Source organism: Miniopterus natalensis, chromosome 1 (genome assembly GCF_054644295.1).
Source record: "Miniopterus natalensis isolate mMinNat1 chromosome 1, mMinNat1.hap1, whole genome shotgun sequence".
NCBI classification, from domain to species: domain Eukaryota; kingdom Metazoa; phylum Chordata; class Mammalia; order Chiroptera; family Miniopteridae; genus Miniopterus; species Miniopterus natalensis.
The window spans coordinates 136,662,042-136,680,810 of record NC_142081.1 but is presented as its reverse complement, the minus strand read 5'-3'; the positions used below and the strand labels follow the sequence as shown (position 1 = coordinate 136,680,810).

The 18,769-nt window shown below is 38.6% G+C and overlaps 1 protein-coding gene across 1 annotated transcript in view; it reads right to left on the bottom strand.

Annotated features, from left to right (window-relative positions):
• The window catches only part of ELOVL6 (ELOVL fatty acid elongase 6), a 129,100-nt gene that overhangs the window by 28,437 nt on the left and 81,894 nt on the right, over positions 1-18,769 (bottom strand). Inside the window, exon 3 of the mRNA XM_016209465.2 lies at positions 14,242-14,373. Within this exon, the coding sequence (XP_016064951.1) occupies positions 14,242-14,373 (132 nt within the window). The remainder of the gene's footprint in view (positions 1-14,241; positions 14,374-18,769) is intronic.

Genomic DNA, 18,769 nt, shown 5'->3' with positions numbered 1-18,769 from the left:
CTTTGGACTTGATCCAATAGAGGAAACAATAAAAGATTCTGGAAGGGTTTGCAAGCTCAGCTGTCTCTGACACTCTCCTTCATTCTGCAGAAATAGCTGAATTAGTCTGTTAGTGAGCACCTGTCACTGATGTCCCAGCAGGGAACTCACCCGCATGGTGTTTGTGTAGTTACTTAAACTGCATCAAGAGACATTCATTTAAAACTTAGGAAGGAGTTGTTTTTTAAAAATAGTTCCTATTTGCTGGTTGGTTTTCGGTGTAAAACACTCCTAATCAAAGTGATTTCTGGTAGCTCTGTTTAGACAAAAGATTGCTCATTTTGTTCTTAATAATTAGTTGTTTGGTTCCTTCTTTTAGCACATTCCTGCCTTTTTGAATTAAGGTTACAAATACATGGTTTTATTGATCTTGAAGAGGGTTTTAAATTATAAATTGTTTAGGATTTATAGACTATCTCACAGGGTTCTGCCTAGAAGTGTTTAAGGAACCAGTGGAATTAGCTTAGAAGCTTCCAGGCCCCATTCATTCCTACTCACAGGTTTCAGTGGGACTGTTTGCAGTTTGTTTTCACCAAAGCCAACACGAGGGTGTTGAGGTTACGTACCTTATGGGAATCAAAGTGAGAGTGAACATGCTGTCTATCAAAATGCTGGGTACAATAAGAGCAAGTGAAAACATGAGAAATTAGTTGGGTATGTTATTTGAGTGCATTGTTTTAATGCAGGGACTCTACAATGTAACTTAGCCAGCATTTTCCCAATAGATTTCTCTTTCCTCTAAAAAAATCAGGTCTTTTTTTTTTTTTAATTTTCAATTTTTCCCTCCTTCTAACAAATGTAACTTTGACAATCATTTTAAACGATAACCGTATATTTAATTTAGGATGAAATACTTGAACAGGCAAAGTTAACAGTGCAATAGAAGTTCGGTCTTCTCTTCGTGAAGAAATGTGTAGACAGTGGTGTGTGAAAACATGCATTCGGGGGAATATCACTATATCCAAGGCTGCTTACAAACCCGGTATCTGTTTCCACTGGAAACAGATCCAGCCTCAGGAATGGATCAGTGTCACATATCTGAATTTCCTAATCACTGAAATTCACTTCTAATAGATCTCATACCTAAAAGATGCGGGTAGAGCATGAGGAAATTAGCTGCTAATGTTATTTATGGGGTTCTTGCCCAGTGAGAACTTTGTGTTAGACAGGCCCACTTTTCTCCTTGTCAAATGTTCATCGTTCTGAAAGTGTCCTTGTTGCTTACAAATGTAGTGCTCCTACACCGAGAGAACTCAGGGTGGCAGGAGCCCAGCCATCCTGACGATGACGACGATAATGATAATCACGAAGAGGAACAGGGCAGTAACTTAAGCATCCAGAGGGCACATAGTTCTGCAGCTGGTTCCAGTGTGGGAGTAATTTCTTTTGCAGAACAGGCCTTAGGGCTTATTGCTTAGATTTGACACTGGACAAATTATTGAAACCTCTCCAAGCTTTTGTTTTCTCATTTTTAAGATGAGAGTGTATATACTTCGAAGCAGTTATGAAAGTTAGATATACTAGTTTAGTACAGTGCCTGGCAATGACGCCCAAGGAATGACGTCTATTATTAGTGTTAGTGTTATAAGAGCAAAGTCCAAAATTCTTTCAAAACTTTTGTCCTTAATTCCACATAACATTGCTTAACTCTTATGTGTTGGGGTGGGGGGTTTAGACTGTGATGGAGCAGGGTGACATGTTCCCTGTGGGCTCCTTCTGAGTAACAAGATTTATCATTTATCTACACGGGAACCTCTGTACAGCAGGAATAGAAGTAGAAGCAGGGTGCCCTCTATTCATATATCTGCCAGCCATACCCTCTTAAAAAGGTGCAATTTGTACCCATCACCAATAGCATCTTCCACATAAGGATACCGCATATTGCTTATAAGATATATTACCCATCCTGTCATTATCCATATCTATCATTCATCGATAAGACATAACTGTGAATCGTGTTTTGTGCAAGAGCAGGAGATGCAGGAGAAGGGAACAGTGCCTCCCTCTCGGGGCCACAGCGCGTGGTCCTAGAACCCCCAAGAGAATGTGACTTTTGTTCTTTAGAGCTAACACCAGATCCGGTGCCATTTGTCATCTTAGCTTGTGTGTATAATGTGAGGGAAGAATTATAGAATGTATTATAAAGGAATGGCAGAAAGAATTATTATTCTTTTCACAGGTCAGGCAAAGATGGAAGGAAACACACAAGGCAGGCAAAGACGTGTTTGCCTTTACTTTTAATGACTTTGAACTTTAACTTAGTTCTACACTGTGAATTTAAGGAGGAGTCCTTAGGAGCAGAGATAAGTTCATGTACAGCCTACAGGTGTCAGTCAGCAAACAGGGAACACTCAGGTGTGATTCCTTCACTCATGGGTGTGATGGAAGATGGTTTCTTGGCAAAAAAGAACAAGTTGGCAAAAACCGGTTTGAGAAGTTAAGATAAAATCACTGGTGCCAGGCTTCCTGTTCAAGATTGAAAAGTTCTAGTGTTTTACTATGTTCTTTTTTCCCTTTTTATTTTTTACTATGTTCTTTTTAAAGGCAGAAATTAAATTTGCTTTTCAGCTCTTCTTTTCTGAGCTCTGTGGCCTTGCTCTGCACCTTTTTAATTTCTATTTTTTTCATCAACCTAGTATAAACTCCAATTTAAAGCTAAACTATTTCGGAGAACCCATATCCCTGTCTCCTGCCTAAGAGAATAGCTAATGATTCATAAATTTCTTCAAATTACAGGCAATTCTACTGAATGGCATTGAAGTTTCCTGCTCTGGCTCTGGGTTAACACAAACACCTAGAATCAATGAGCAATCTCTCTCTCGGCTACTTTAATCCCTGGGCACATCCACTTCTGAGTCGATGATGCGCATTTATTTCTCAGAACAAAAAATACAAAAGGCTCCTCTCTGTCCATCACTGCACCATTTGTAATGAAATGAAAGGCATAAAAGAACATGATTGCTTTATTACGTGGTTAGGAAAATGCAGGGTGTGAGCAAGGAGGTATTATGCCCCAAATCAATCACTTTAATTATATAGCTGATTCTAACTCCCGGGGCTCTGAACACTGCAAGGAATGTCTCAGATAACAATGGGTACAGTGAGGGCAGCCGCCAGCGAGCACGACCATTTAGCCAGAAGTGACGATATGAGGGATCAAACAGTCCCCAAGGACTTTCACTTGCAAAAATTTTTAAACAAATGGTAGGAAAGGAGCTCCAAGGAGAGCTACCTACCAATTAAATCCATCTACGGGTAGCACTAACTAAAAGAACTGCTGTTTACAGGGAAGAGAACTGGGCTCCCTATTTCATAGGCAAAATCAAGCGGGATCTAGGCAGCCTGTCAATCCCACAGCATCACCAACAATTGATGAGCAGTTACTATGTGGCGTTCTTGGCTGAAAGGGAGAGAACAAAAATTGACAGCTTTCGTGAAAGCACTGCCAATACTTTCAAGAATGAGGTCAGAGGAGGCCTGTGATCATTGTTTCATGTGGGAAAGGCATCATACTTAGGAGGGTTTCATTTCTCTGACGGCAGAGAGCTTACCCTAGGGGGAGCGACCAGAGCTTCTTTACTGAGGCCTGATCTCCCCCTGTCTCTTCTACAGCCCCCCACTCGCGCCCCCGCCGGAGGCCCGTGGACTAGAAAGAAAAGGGGGTTTCACGTCTCAGTGTGTCAGTTATCCTCGGCTCCCTCGTGGCCTCTCCAGAGTAAGCTTCCAGTACCTTTCCACATTATTCACTTTTATGTTTTCTTCAGCCAGTCTACAGCTCTGGCTACCTAAACTTAATAGTGGACGTCAGCACCGTCCAATGCATTCCAGACTATGCAACTAGGCAGTTTCATAAAAAGGTACGCCTGGAGATTTTTTTTTTTTAAGAATTCAATTTGTCATTCAAAATGTCGTAGTTGTTTTTTTTTGTTATTGTTTTTTTTTAACGCTGCTAAACATGAAAGAGCACTTAAGGATGTGTGAGGTAACACAAGAAGCTTATAAGCACGGCGATCCTGAACTCAGTCTTACTCAAATAACCCTTAACAAATGCTTCAGGGGCTGCTACACTTACACCCTAAACTACTGTGTGGCCTCTTCAAGAGAGCTCATGTTATTTCTCACCAAAGATTTACAAAAGCCACAGTATTCCAGCTATTTAAACATGAATTCATTTTAGTGAAATGATTTAAAATGTCTTAGAGGTCAGCTGTTTCTAGTTGTTACAGCACCGGTAATACAAACACATCACCGAAGTCATACTTCTGTCCAAACGCAAATATATTAGATTACAGAGAATTAAAAAGAAGTTATTTAATAATAATAAAAAAAAAATTACTACTAAATATAGCACTTCCAATTGCAAATAAGTGAAGGCTACCACATGGTCTTCAGCTCTGAGAGATGGACAGGACATTCCTTGTCTGTACTGACATTAACTTGCAACTTATTACATTTATAACAAACTGTCACAAAATGTAAATGCCTGCCTTATTTGGACTAGATCATTACACTATGAGTGGGTTGTTTTATCTTAATTTGGAAGAAAATCGATGAACCAGGCCATCTGGAGCAGCAGAGCGACCTGCAGCAGGTCAGTGCCGGCTGAAGGGAAGAAGGGGCAGCCTGCCCGTCTGCCGGAGCCCAAGGTGCCACCTGCACAGCAGCGTCATGCCTGCTCTCCTGGCTTCTCCTCAGGAAGCCCCTTTTACAGCAGTGTGGTATTTTCCCTTGTAATGAATATATATATATATATATATTTTTTAAAAGCAAAATCTCATGCACTTAATCTAATTATTATTTTCTTGGGAATACTTGAAGATCCAGTAATTTCCTGGATTCAAGGGAAAAGTGGGAACATTTTCCTATTCCCCTGTTGGAAAGGCTTTCCAAAAATGGAAAGGAGACTTACTAACAACTTTCTACAAGCCTCCTCTCTTTGTTTCCCCTCTTTTTTAAAATCCTCACCCGAGGATATGTTTATTGATTTGAGAGAGAGAGAGAGAGAGAGAGAGAGAGATGGATCAGTTGCCTCCTGTACACACCAGACCAGGGATGGAACCCCAAACCTGGGCATGTGCCCTGACTGGGAACCAAGCCCGCAACCTTTTTGGCATATGGGACAATGCTCCTACCAACTGAGCCAACTGCCACTTGGCTGGAGCTCTTCCTTTCCCTTTTTAGTGTTTAAAAGATAAATATTTATTAATTACCTACCTACCTGGACACTAAAGACAGGGCAGAAAACCCGACAAAAATCCCTGCCCTCATGGAGCTCAGATCAAATGGGAAGGGAGAGAATGAACGCGGCTGCTAAACACAGAGCGGCAAATGCCAAGGAGGAAAGGAAATCAGGCCCGGGCAGTAAGGAGCGCGGTGGGATTACTGTGATTTAGACAGGGACCTGGGAAGGCCACAGTGAGTAAAGGTTTTAAGGAGGTGTGGGACAATCTGGGCAGGGCATGCTCTGGACAGAGGGAGTGTCAAGTGAGAGCCCTGAGGGGGCAGCCTTACTGGGTGTTTCAGAAACAGCAGGCACCCCTGAGGCCTGAGAGAGGGGAGGGGAGAAGAGGAGAGGTCAGAGTAACAGAGGCCACACTGGGGAGGGCTCTGCAGGCCTCTGGAAGTCCCCTGCAATTACATGAGGTCACTCCCAGATTTCTTGAGGAAGGTCTGTCTTTCCGCAGGTCAAACCTGAACATACCAAATGAAGAGGGGATGGATATGTTTGAGGCAGTTGATACAAAACATATATGGTGACCAAGTGAAATTAAAAACAGCCAATTACTCCTGACTGAAGAAGTGGCCAAGGTTTTTATTCATTAATCAGGAACTGAAGGCGTCAATGTGTTCCAGGAGCAGCCAGACACAATTCTGGCCCTAAGGAACCCATATGGTCTACCGGGAGGTACATGGGTAAGTAAGGTAGTAAGTATACAGTCTGCTCAAATGATGAGACCGCAACAAGTTCAGGAGGAGCTGAGAGGTGGGCTGAAATGATGAGAGAAGCCTTTATAGAGAAGGCACTCTAGGTTAAGTCTAAGTGATGCTTAAGAAAAAAAAAGTGGAGGAAGAATGGAGAATGAGAGGGAGGTACAGTGTGTTCAGAGACATGAAATGAGGACGGGCACAGTACACTTGCTTTGCTGGCAATGATCAGACACATGTTGGCTGGAACAGAAAGTTTGCCTAAGGCAGTGGTGAAAGGTTGGTCAAGAAAAGATTGCAATTTTTTATAGACAGGTTGAAGTTTTAACCTATAGGCAAAGCAGTTCCAATTAAGGTTTAAACAGGGAAATAATATGGTATATAGAGTAGCTTGGATAGACCAAACATTTAGGAGACAGCAATTGGTGGTTGCAGCACTTAAGCTGTGAAGTGACGGCCACGCCTGGGATGTCCGGCACGGAAATGGAGAGGAGTGGACAGCTACTCAAGGTACTTAAGAATTATACAACTTGGTGATGGGTTGAAAGACTGATTTGTATATTTTTGAATGACTTAACGATGTTCACTAAGTAAATAGTGATACATTTTGAGAATTTTAAAGGGTTATCAAAAAGGGATTTGGTTTGAATATTTTAAATTTGAGCAATGATACATCAAATGTTTGGAAATATTACAGACAGGAGAGCAAGTTTCAGACGAGAAATCCATACTAAAAATAAAGGTTTGTTAGGGGTAAGTTAGTAAATGATTTGGATATTGTCCTTTTTCTGTTTTATTGAGGCAACACAATTTCTCAGTGGGCTTTAAATAGAATAATCATAGCATTTGCCATTCAAACTGGGACATTTTGAGAGCGAAAGGGGAGGGATTGATAATTACATTAAGACAATGACTATAAAACCAAGACTGTCGAGAGCAAATCCTGATGTATGAATCCCAGTTTACAAGCTCTCTCTTACTTTTAAAGGATGAAGAGTTGCCAATTTCTACCTTAATTATTGCTCTTGGTGTTTCAAAAGGAGTCCAGTGATTCAATTAATGTCACTTTATTCTGATTTGAGACTAGAGTCTCTTCTAGCAAAGGATCAAGTTTTAAATATATAAAAATTAAAAGCAGTGCTAATGAAGTAGCCTAGGTCATATAACTCCTTTCACTCCTGACGCTCCTGGCATGGCTAATGAAGTGCGATGGGGAGAATCAGAGGTACCTGGGTTGACACTGGAAACGGTGACATAAGGTCCCAACTGAATTAGCATTTTACTCGAGTTGTATCTGAAAACAGGGGGATGGAATACACTTCCAGGGAGCTGGGAGCGCGTAAAGGGTGGGCGCCTGTGTTGTGTATACAAGCGCCGGGGAGGGCAGGCGGGGAAAGTTTTCTTTATCCTGTAGCTGTGACTTGTTGGATAACAACTTTGCTATGTGAATAGTGGGAACAGAATAACAAAACTGATATTCCAACTGAGCAGAACCCCTTTCCTCTCTGGTGGAAAGGGGTTCAAATACAACTCAAAATGCTAAACAAATCCATTGCCTTTCAGACTAGACATTGTCATCTCCATTTATGACAATGTTAGCATGGTGTTCCTCATCAAGGACGTCAGCCAACTCTTGAGGTACTAAGTAAATGGAGGGATTATTATTTTTCCTCTGGCAGTGGCCTTTTGGCCTTTACTGTTTATTAGGTTTTTGGACTTAATGGCTTATTGGTTTTCCTATTCATTGTAGATGCTTCGAGTTTCTCTTGGTGCAAAGAGAAACAAAATGTGTTTTGCTGTCACTCTGTGACCCACCTTTGAAACAACTATGTCATCTGGATGTTGTGTTATTCCAATGAACAAACGCTTCAGCAATTTACTTTTTAGAAAAATCAATTTGATTCTGTGAAGAAAACTTTTATACAACCTGCCTTCAGGACGAAATAATTTTCTATATATCTGTCAGTTTCAGTTTAAGAAATGAGACAGAAGCTGTAACTTATAAATATGGCACCAGAATCAAAGCATGAAATGATTCCTAAGGTTCTGTGATAAAATGATCCAAAAGCCAGAGATGAAGGAAAGCACAAAGAACTGATATAAACAATACCGAATTTTACATTTTCAAGTAGACTAAGCATAAAAACAAAACCGTTGGATAATATGGGACAATTAACACACGTTTAAATTAGCAACATCTGACCTCCATTTGTCTATGTTCACCAGACTGTATGTCTGTGTGCAAGGTAGAAACACTACCAATGGTCATCTTTAAGAGTTGAACAAACAGATGAAAAAGAAAGTTCCCCAAATTATCCTTTCGGGTATACATACCAAACTTAACTCAGGGTCACTGTCATAAAAGAACAAACAAAAAAATTCTCAAGTCTAACTATAAATCTGCCATTATTGGATGTATGTGTGTGTGTGTGAACCGGGCCCCAAAGTTTGTGTTTTGGTATTACTTTGCTCTATGTAACGTAAACTAGCATTTCACCAGAATCTTGTAAAATGACAATTGTTAGCCTTTCTTTTGAAAAACAGATTTTGTTCATTATTTGCTCTCAACATTTAAAAAAACTGCTATCCACACCTTGTATCAAACAGTTATTTTTTTCTTGTTTGACTTTTTTGTAATGATATAAACTCTTACAAAAGGAGAGGAAGCCTCCTTTGGGCCCTCTCTGATCCCATCCCTCTCTCTGCCTCCCCAGAAACCAAGGTGATCACTAACCTAAACTTTTCAAGCATTATTTGTATGCTTTTACTACGTATATGTCAATAAATAAAATGTAGCGTTAACTGATGGGTCATTAAACTTTACATTCATGGCATCGCACTCCCAGAATTATTCAGCAGCTTTTTACTCCTCAACAATATGCTCTGGAGAGCTGTCACTTTTGCCATTTTGGTGACACATCTGAAAATGTAAAAGAGTTCCACTTGGATGTATTATATAGTTGTTTCCTTAAAAATAGTAAGGCAATTGCCAATAATTCTTCCATTATCAAAGACTGATGTATGCATGTACAAAATCATGAGATCTGATTAAATACCATTCACCTGCTGCTCTGCACTGTTAAACATACATTTCCTGTGCTACATTTAAATGCTTTGTTCATGGAAATCTCATTAAAGAAAAAAAAAAAGAGATTTTCAATTAATCTTGAATATGTTTTATACTTAAGCTGACAATGAAATTTAATGACAAATAAAAATATGGCCAGGAAATGAAAATGAGTTTCAACAGGGAAAGGTGCCAGTTAATAACAAGGCAAGAAGTCAAACTACAAAGTACAGAACATCTGGCTTTGTGCAAATAAGGCATAGGTCAACTGAAGCCAGAGTGAATCACCACCAGGAAATGGGAGTGAGCAAAGCTGAAGCAAGTGTGTATTGGCATCTACAAATATGCAGCGCGACGTAATTATCTTCTTGTAGGTGCACTGACTAGACACCTTGCTCTCACCTGTTCTGGGTCAGAGACCTGGAAGAGGGCTCCTTGGAACTCCTTCTGCTGCCAGTGAGAAGAAACCACTGCCAGACAGATACTGGGAAAGGCTGTTTGAAACAGAAGCACACACATCTGTGCCCAATCTAGGAGTTCTTAAATAAATACACAGTAAGCCCTTTCCAAAGCAACTGCAGTAGCACAGCTGAGATGTCACAGCAACCTGATGTAGTGACTCAGCAGTGCCTGAGATAAATGGATTATAGGCACCTTGGCGTGTCTGACCCTGTTTGCCAGGAGAAACAATCTCGTCTAAAGGATTTACTAATTCAAATCACCAGAATTTTTCAGTATGTACCCTAAGGAAATGTTCAATCATTTAGGGCCAAATGCACATGGAATTATCTCATCCAATAAAGAAATGCTTGTTCCTAGGTTGGGTGGGATGTAGGTTGGAAGTGGAGGGGGTCATCATCATAGTCATATTTTTAAGACTGACACCAGAAGCTGATGATTTGGATCTGAAAGAGGGGGCAAGGTGCAGATAATGGGAAGAAACTGTAAACAGAAAAACAACAACAAAAAAACTCCAGAAATCATCCTCAAATGAATTGAATCCATTATAGGCCTGGTGAAAACTCAGTTGATCACATTTTATCTACTCATTCAAAACTTATGACAGCTTTCAATAAATTAAATTGTATATGGAATGTATGAAGACTGCTATTCAGTCAACATCCAAAGGTAAAAAGAAAGAAGAAAAATATTCTACAAGTAATTCTTGGTAAACTATACAAAAAACCCTACCATTTTCTGAACTAGACTGGTATGACAATAGGGTTTTAATTTTTGCTTAAGTACTCTGCATATCCAAATTAATTTCCAATTTCAGTTGTCTTAGTTCATGGGTAAACACACTGTGCAGCGTCAGGAAATTAGTCATAGTAGGGGGGCATCTCTGGCTACTGTAAAAAGCTAGTGAGCAAACTTGACAAGTTGGGGGAAGAGAAATTATTCTTAAGCAGCAAAATACACAAAAAATTATCTTTTCAGTGATTTTTCTAATTCCTTCAACTGAAAAAATTGGTTCCCATTCTCTTTCTTTTTCCAAATCAACAATATCCTGTAGTGGCAAAGAGAGTAAATGCAGTGGAAGTGGAGTAGATGCAGACCAACTAATACAAGAATGTCTCCTGAGCAAGGACTTCCCTGTACTTCTATAGTAATCACTGTTTACGGGTTGGTTTCAAAATTTGTGAATTACAGTAAGGTAAGAGCCATTCAAAATTTTCTGCAAAAACATAATTTTGTAATAACAAAGCTATCCTATGTAACCAAAATAGGAAAATTCTTATTTATTAATGTTCACTAAAAACATCTGTTTGTAGGATGAGCTTATTTCTTATTCTTTATATCAACTTCATTCAAAAGATATTTGGATTCCAAAATAAAAAAATAGCAACTATCACTTGAGATTCTCTAGAACTGCATGAGCTCATGTATGTATGTCTATTTTAGAAAATGTTGTAAATGCAGGAAAATGCAAAAAATAATAAACACCTGCTACCCAGAATTGACGTTTATCAATGTTATTATATTGGCTTCATTTGTTTTGAATAAGAAGATAACATATCACAGAAAAAATTGAAATCCTTTCCATTTCTAAATTGCCAGTCCACTAGAACCAAGTTCTACAAGCACTGACTTTTTTTGTTTTATTTTCTAGTAAATAGTAAGCATTCAATAAAAGCACATCTCCTCTGCCTTTCCACAGATGTAAAACGAGTATATTTTCTTCTAGTGTCTTTTTAGATACTTTTACAAATACTTGAAGGTATTAAGGAACAACATATAGATGTTTAGTGTCTAGGAGTAAAATTTACAGGAACATATTACAAATATCATTCATATTTAGCTTTTTTCATTCAATGTCTTGTCAACCAGAATTTTATAAGCATAAAGGATCCTCAATATACTATTCCTAACATGCAACAATGCTCAGTTAATACAACAGTAGAATTCCATTACTTTTATTTTCCAAATCCTAATTAGAGTACTACGATCAATTTTTACAAGACCCTAAGACCATCCATGCTCAGACTGCTCTATATAGTTCTGGCTTTTAAAATTTTATACAAAAACATGGCTCTGAAAGAAGTAAAGTAACTAACAGAATTAAGGAAATGGAAGAGGAGACAAGAAAGCTTGTCAATCTAAAAAAAATAAAGTATTGTTAGTAACTGTTACATATGCACTGTCAGATAAAGTAAATGAGTAATTACTGGCTGACACTGGGAACTTAGATTTTGGCCTAGGAGGCAGAAGAAATAAGTTAATTAAGTAAAACCTCTCTAATCATAAATATGAATTGGAAGTATCTAACTCTGTATACATTTCTTTAAAAAAATAAATACTTTTCTATTTCTGGCCTAGAAATAAGAACTGGCTTCCCACGAACACCCACCCCTAGTACTCAGACAGTGGTTTCTAAATACTGTCTCCCCTCTAGGGTCCCCTCTCAGGAACTAGGGTTCCTTAGGGAAATGGCTAAATCCAGTTCTGGACAAAAAATATACAATATGCCTGACTTGGAACATTTTGTCATCACCTCCCCACCCTGAAAGAGTCAAGCTAGGAGCACTAGTCAGTGCATGTGGAAAAGATTCAGGAGTCAACTTGAAAAAGCTCCCACCGGCCAAAGGTGGGATAATTTAGCATCCAAAAGAATAACAACAACGAACTAAAATATACCCAAATCAAATTCATTTCAAAATCATTGACACATAACGTATAAATCCATGAGTTCATAATAATAGTTAAGAAACAGTTACTCTTTACATGCTATGTAAACAAATCATTTTTTTGAAACGGCTAAATACTATATAGTCAGAGAATGGAGCATTTATCCTGCCTTTGCTGTAATAACTACAGACACTTCAGGATAACTGAAGAGTTGGTAATGGCAAGTTTCCACTTATAGAAAGTCAAAGGTTAAACCTGAATATGGCCAAACTTCTAGATCTAACTACCAGCTAATAAGGAACACAGGCAGCAGAAAAACGCAATCAGCAAAATCCAGTCTGGGGGAAAGTCTAAGGGGCAAATGATCTTCAAAGGATGGATGGGGGGTGGGTGGAGGGAGCTGGGGAGATGAAGGTGGAAACTTCTAAGTTAAAAGAAGTCGGCCAATGAAAATGTGTGCATCTTATTTTGATCCAGATTTTTAAAAATAATTTTTTGTTAAAAAAAATCATTTGAGACCAACTGGAGAAATCTGAACACTTAAGAATAAAGAATTATTACTAATTTGGTGAGGTAATGACACTGGTCAGTTTTTTAAAATGAGTGCTTAACTTATAGAAATCGTATTATTTCGTTCAGACATATTTCAGCTTGTATTCTTTCCAAATAATTTGGGGTAAAGGGGAAGTTGGTAGGGATATAGAGGGAAGATTAACCCAGTGTTGATAATTATTTAAGCAGGGTAAGGGACGCATGGGGGTCCTTGTAGTCTTGTCTCTGCTTATACGTATTAAAGTTTTAGAAAACGAATGATAAAGGCTCAGGGGATGTTGAAAACTCTGTAAAATGCTGAAAGGCTTCGTTAGGATAAAGATAATATTTTCCTTAAATATCAACATCCTTTAGGCAAAGCATACTCTGTGAACCTTAGATGTGAATAAAAATGCTACTTTGTGTTAGAGAATCATGCTCTGACACAGACTGAAATGGAAGAAGTCCTTAGTGACGGATCTAAATCATAAGTATCTCAGAAGCACAGAGCCTCACAAAGTGCACCAAAAAGGAGCCTATTTCACAGTAGCAAGCAAATGCGTGTTGAGATGCAGGGAACCAACACAATGGACATGTACAGATCACTGGCGTTTGTGAAGACCCTCTTCCTGATCATTTGTATTAAGACGCAGTGACTAATGAGGCTTTTAATGATGCCATCTACTTCTGCATAGTGGCAGAACAATTAATATGTAATATGAAAAAATAAAAATAAAATCATAAATATGAAAATGAATAGTTTTTTATTTTGTAGTATACTTACATCTACTCCCCCTACTCCAGAAGCCTACTTATAAACTTGCTGGTTCTGAGAAGCAAAACTCCAGTAAAACAAGTACCTTTATCAGCACCGTAGGTGAATTCTGGCACCTGTTTGGATACCAATTGTATGCTAATTGGTCTTGCGATTGCCTAAATCACCAAATATTACACAATGCCCCTTCAAGCTTCCAGGAATGAGTCTGTGTGTTGGCTGGCAGATGCCCCTGGAAAGACCAGGCCTTGTCCTAACAGCCTCTATGCAGAAATAGAGGCTCAGTTCAGGCAAGAGGGTGGAGAGTGATTTTGGGGATACAGAAAAAAGCCAATCTCTGGTCTAATGATACATGTGTCCAGTATCTGGTCGTGTCTGGTGCCACTGTTTGATTGTTAGTGACATCATACCCGCCACATTCAAACCCCATGCTCCACCACAGGCTTCAACAGTTTGCTGCTGTGGCTTTCCATTTAGCCTTTCCATCTAAATTTATGTAACAAAAATAGGGAAAGGATGCGCTATTTCTAGTCCTAAGAGATAAACTGGATGACTACGTGAGCAGTTTGGACGAGATGGCCCGAGAGCTCTTAAAATGTAACGGAGCGTCGTGTGGAAAATAGACCGCAACGAAGGCCTTCGCTCTGGACAGGGCTTCATGTCCTCAATCTATTCAATAACCAAATATAGGAGATGTAAGGCAGAATGTCAACTGTTGCTTCTTCAGCCAAGCGTGATGACACGGATGGATTTTATTAGGAAAACCAAAGAAACCTACCTGAAGACTGCGAGGGTCAGGGACCAGAGCACTAGCGGCTTCCTCAGCTCAAACTTCGCCCGTTTGTTCATTAGGTGCCGACCGCCAAAGATAAAGGCCGCGTACAGAGCAGAAAACAGGAAAGACTTCTTCCTATGGACAAACAAAAAAAGGCCAAATCTTATAAAATAAAAATTTAAGCGATTTCTTTTTATCTGTTAGAAATCTCTATTCGGTCATCAACTGTTACACCAGTCCCCTCCCTGCAAGCGCTGGAAACATTTTCTCGGGAATGTGCCCCCTTCGCTGGAGACGGCGTTTGGGCCACTTGGCAGCGTGGGGCTGTTGAATCCTCCTTAAGGAAGAGCACAGAGCCACCTAAAGTACAGCTGCCTACAACTTTGAGCTGAATCTCATCAAATGTCTGATTTTACTATCTATTTATAGGAGATATAGGGAATAAATTCCAACAGGACAACTGAACTTATTTCTTCAACAAGTCACTAGTATGGGATCAAAATCTGGGACTGTTCTAAAGTAAAAGTGACTCAAGAAACATAACAATCATATATAATACGTAGAACTTTTGGGGGATCCTTATTTGAAAGACATTTTTAATAAAACCATAAAGCTGTTGCTCATAATTTCAAAAGTACTCAGTTAATATTTATGGGTGAAATGATATGTCTTGGATTTGCTTCAAAATTCCCAGGGAACAAACTGAACCAAAACAAAATTAAAGGCAGGGAGATAAAACAAGAAGAACAAAAGGGGTGACGTAACACGGGGCTCATTACTCTCTTTCAGGTTTAGGTGGGGCTCTTAGTTGGAAAAGGCTAAGAGGCATCCAACAGATCCCTGGTCGGGCGGCTCAGTTCATTGGAACATCATTCCATACACCAAAAGGTTGTGGGTTCGATTCCTAGGGCACATACCTAGGTTAGAGGTTCAATCCCCAGTTGGGGCGCAGTACAGGAAGCAACCAATCAATGTTTCTCTCACATTGATGTTTCTCTCTCTCTCTCTCTCTCTCTCTCTCCCTTTCTCTCTCTCTAAAACCAATTTTTAAAAAAAATCCTCAGGAGAGAATATATATACTATATACACACACACACACACACACACACACACACACACACACACACACACACATATACATATATGAAATAGACTCTTCAGGTCCTGCTGGTTTATTACTGTGCCAAGGAGAAGCATACACTATTATTGATAATGCCAAAAAGAACAAAAGCTTCTACAGACTATGATTCAATAAAAAGTAACAGAGGCTTTGTAAATAATTTAATCATCTGAGCATACTTCCTGAAAAAGCATTATTTCCCTTAGAGTGGGCGTTCCCCACTCAATTAGATTAAAACAAAAGGACTGAAAAGTAATTTACAATATATAATACAAATAGCAAAATGCATTAACCCTAAGAGCATTATTTGTAAAATGCTTCTTTTTTGCCCCCCTCAACAGCTGACACATACTTGCCGACTCATGAGGGATCTTACTATTTACACAAGTAACACTCTCAACTCAGATAAAGCAAATGATTCCAGAAATCAACCCATAAATAAGGGTGGAATAAATCACTTCAACTGAGGTTTGCAAATACTTCTCGTGGAAACACAAGACCTGGTACACAGGAGTGCTTATTAAATATTTGTTGAATGATCATGGTCTTTTCCTATCAAATTCTGACAGGGAAAATAATTGTGTACATGCTTGTTCAACAAACACTAACTAAGTAAATGAACAGTTGTGCTTTTCCAGTAATACATTAATAACTAAAGGACAAAGCATTTAGGGAAAAAAGCATATGATCCATTTCTTCCTCCAGAAAGAGACTATTTCTATAGGTCAAACAGAAGTGAAAAAGTAGGATGACTTATGGAAACTTAACTACTGAATACTTGAAGAATAAAGTAATTTGGGCCATAAACGTATTTATCGCTTTACGTCTTTGAATTCGGCAAGTGTACGGCATTAAATTTCTTTTAGAATCAGAATCACTGTATGAATTTTCACTCATAAGGACTCACTAAAGAAAAACAAAATTCTATTAAGTTAATGTAGACAACAGTAACAGCAAATAGTATATATTCTTTTTAAAATTATAAGGGTAACGATGTGTCAATAATTGTAGTATTAATATTTAAGGAGTGATTCCTGTGGGTAGAAACAGCACTTAAAAGTGTCATCATTTAATCCTTCTAACCATCATCTTCATTCTAAGGCTAAGGAACCAGGCTTAGAGGTGAAGGAGCCTTAGACCTCCCAGCTCTCCTGTGGTGAACTTTCGGGGATGCGGGAGAAAGGGTGTACCTGCTGAGTTCTTACAAGCATATGAGAATTCCTCGAGCCCTCCTACTGAGTTCCAGGGCCATTGTGCAACTACGTAGGACATTATTTAACTGTGGGAAGAGTAAGAGGAATCTCCATACCTTCCTGCTCCAAAAGTCATATTTTCTGGACATGGAACACTTTGATCCAAACACCCTTTATTTCCTGGAGAACAAATTATTGCTTGTCCAATCTAATTCAGGTTTTGGTTATGGTTAGATTGTGTTACTTGCAATTACGAACCAAGTTGAATGGATGTCTTTATATGATCCTATCACTCTAGATGTTAAGGGGAAAGTAATGTGCTTTAATAACCAAGAAAAGAATAAAAATCTTCCCTCTGTATTTTTTTCTCTAAGTTCTTCAGTTCTAGAATGAGAACTAGACCTAATGTACTGCTAACTTCCTGGCAAGGACCATTCTCTTTTTCACACATTTTCTAAAGATTCTTCACAAATCTTCAATTTCACAGTTAGGGAAACCAAGTCAATCAACACAGACACACAGAATTTGAGAACTGCAAGGGAGCTTAGAGATGGAGCCTACTTTCTTTGTTCTACAGAAGAGGGAACTGGGGGTGGCTGGTGGGGTAAGGGATGCTGATGACATTGGTTGCTCATGGTCACATAGCTGCATACTGCATACTGGTCAAAACTACCAAAAATCAACATGCATTAATTGTTGTCTAGGCTCTATCTGGGTCACAGGCAGTCAATAATGTGAACTGATATTTGTTTAAGTATAAACGCTATTAAAAAAATGTTGCTCTGCCAGCATGGCACAACAGTTGAGTATTGACCTATGATCCAGGAGATCGTGGTTCGATTTCCAGTCAGGGCACATGCCCAGGTTGCGGGCTCTATTCCCAGCAGGGGGCATGCAGGAGGCAGCCGATTAATGACTCATCATTGGGGTTTCTATCTCTCTCCCTCTCCCTTCCTCTCTTTGAAATCAATATATATATATATATATATATATAATATATATATATATAATATATATATATATATATTTTTAAATATTGCTCATTGTATACTATATAAATCTTCTGTGGTAAAATTCAAATAATGCTTTGGGTTAATTTAAAATTAATTTTAAGCTTCTTCTATAACAGGGAGTCATTTTAAGAAGTATTAACTCTTACCTCTTCAATTGAGTAATCAAAATGTATCATTTATAGTTAAATGTATTATGATTTTTCCCTTTTTGCTTAGAAGAAGATGAAATTTTCTTTAGCAAACCAGGTTGAGTGAATTAAAACTGCCTTTCTGTCCTAGCACCTGGTAAAGGTTCAATTATAATCAAGATGAATAATGACTTTGCTATTTTATGTAGATCAGCAATTTTTAACCTTTTTCATCTCATAGCACACATAAACTAATTACTAAAATTCTGCAGCACACCAAAAAATACCTTTTTTGCCAACCTGACAAAAAAAAGGTGTAATTTTGATTGATCTACCAAAAAAACCCACAATAGTAATTACCTACCTTTTTTGCTCCAAGTGACTTTTTAAAAAATCAGGTGCCTACACTTGTACATAAGGATTTCTGGTACCGAGAATTAACCAACCAGATGCCACCTCATTATGCAACATGACCAGCAAGATAAAACTCAATTATATGACCTATATATTTATGGTTCAAAATAGGCTTTCCCATGGGATGGCTATTGTGCTGCTGTTGTCGGTTTTTTATTTATTTGACAGTCTAAGGGAAAAGAGGTCAGTGCCCCTGACTAGTCAGGTATTTCATGTTTTAAAAATTCTTGCAGCACACTGGATGAAAACCGCTGACGTAGATAAATGACTTCCCAAATGTCTCAATGGTAATCCAGTAATACTTCATGTTCTTGCCGGCCTTCATAGCTGGGTATAATGTAACACTACATTGTTTTATCACCAGATAACTAGCAATTTCTACATGGAATTGACTTTTCTTGCTTAATAAGTCTTAAATGTACATTATATAGCACAACCCTTAACTGTAGGTGCTTTTTAAATACTTCTCAGGATGGTGACTCTGTAGCAATAATTATGAGGTAACCAACCCAATAAAGATCACCCAAATGGAGCACTGGTGTGCTCTGAGCTTGCTGTATTTGTATTTTCCTCCCTTTCCCCCATCCATTTTTGTCATCAATATGAATATGGAAGCTGGTCCATAGTTAATAAAAACAAATAATGGCTTTAACCTTTATTCTT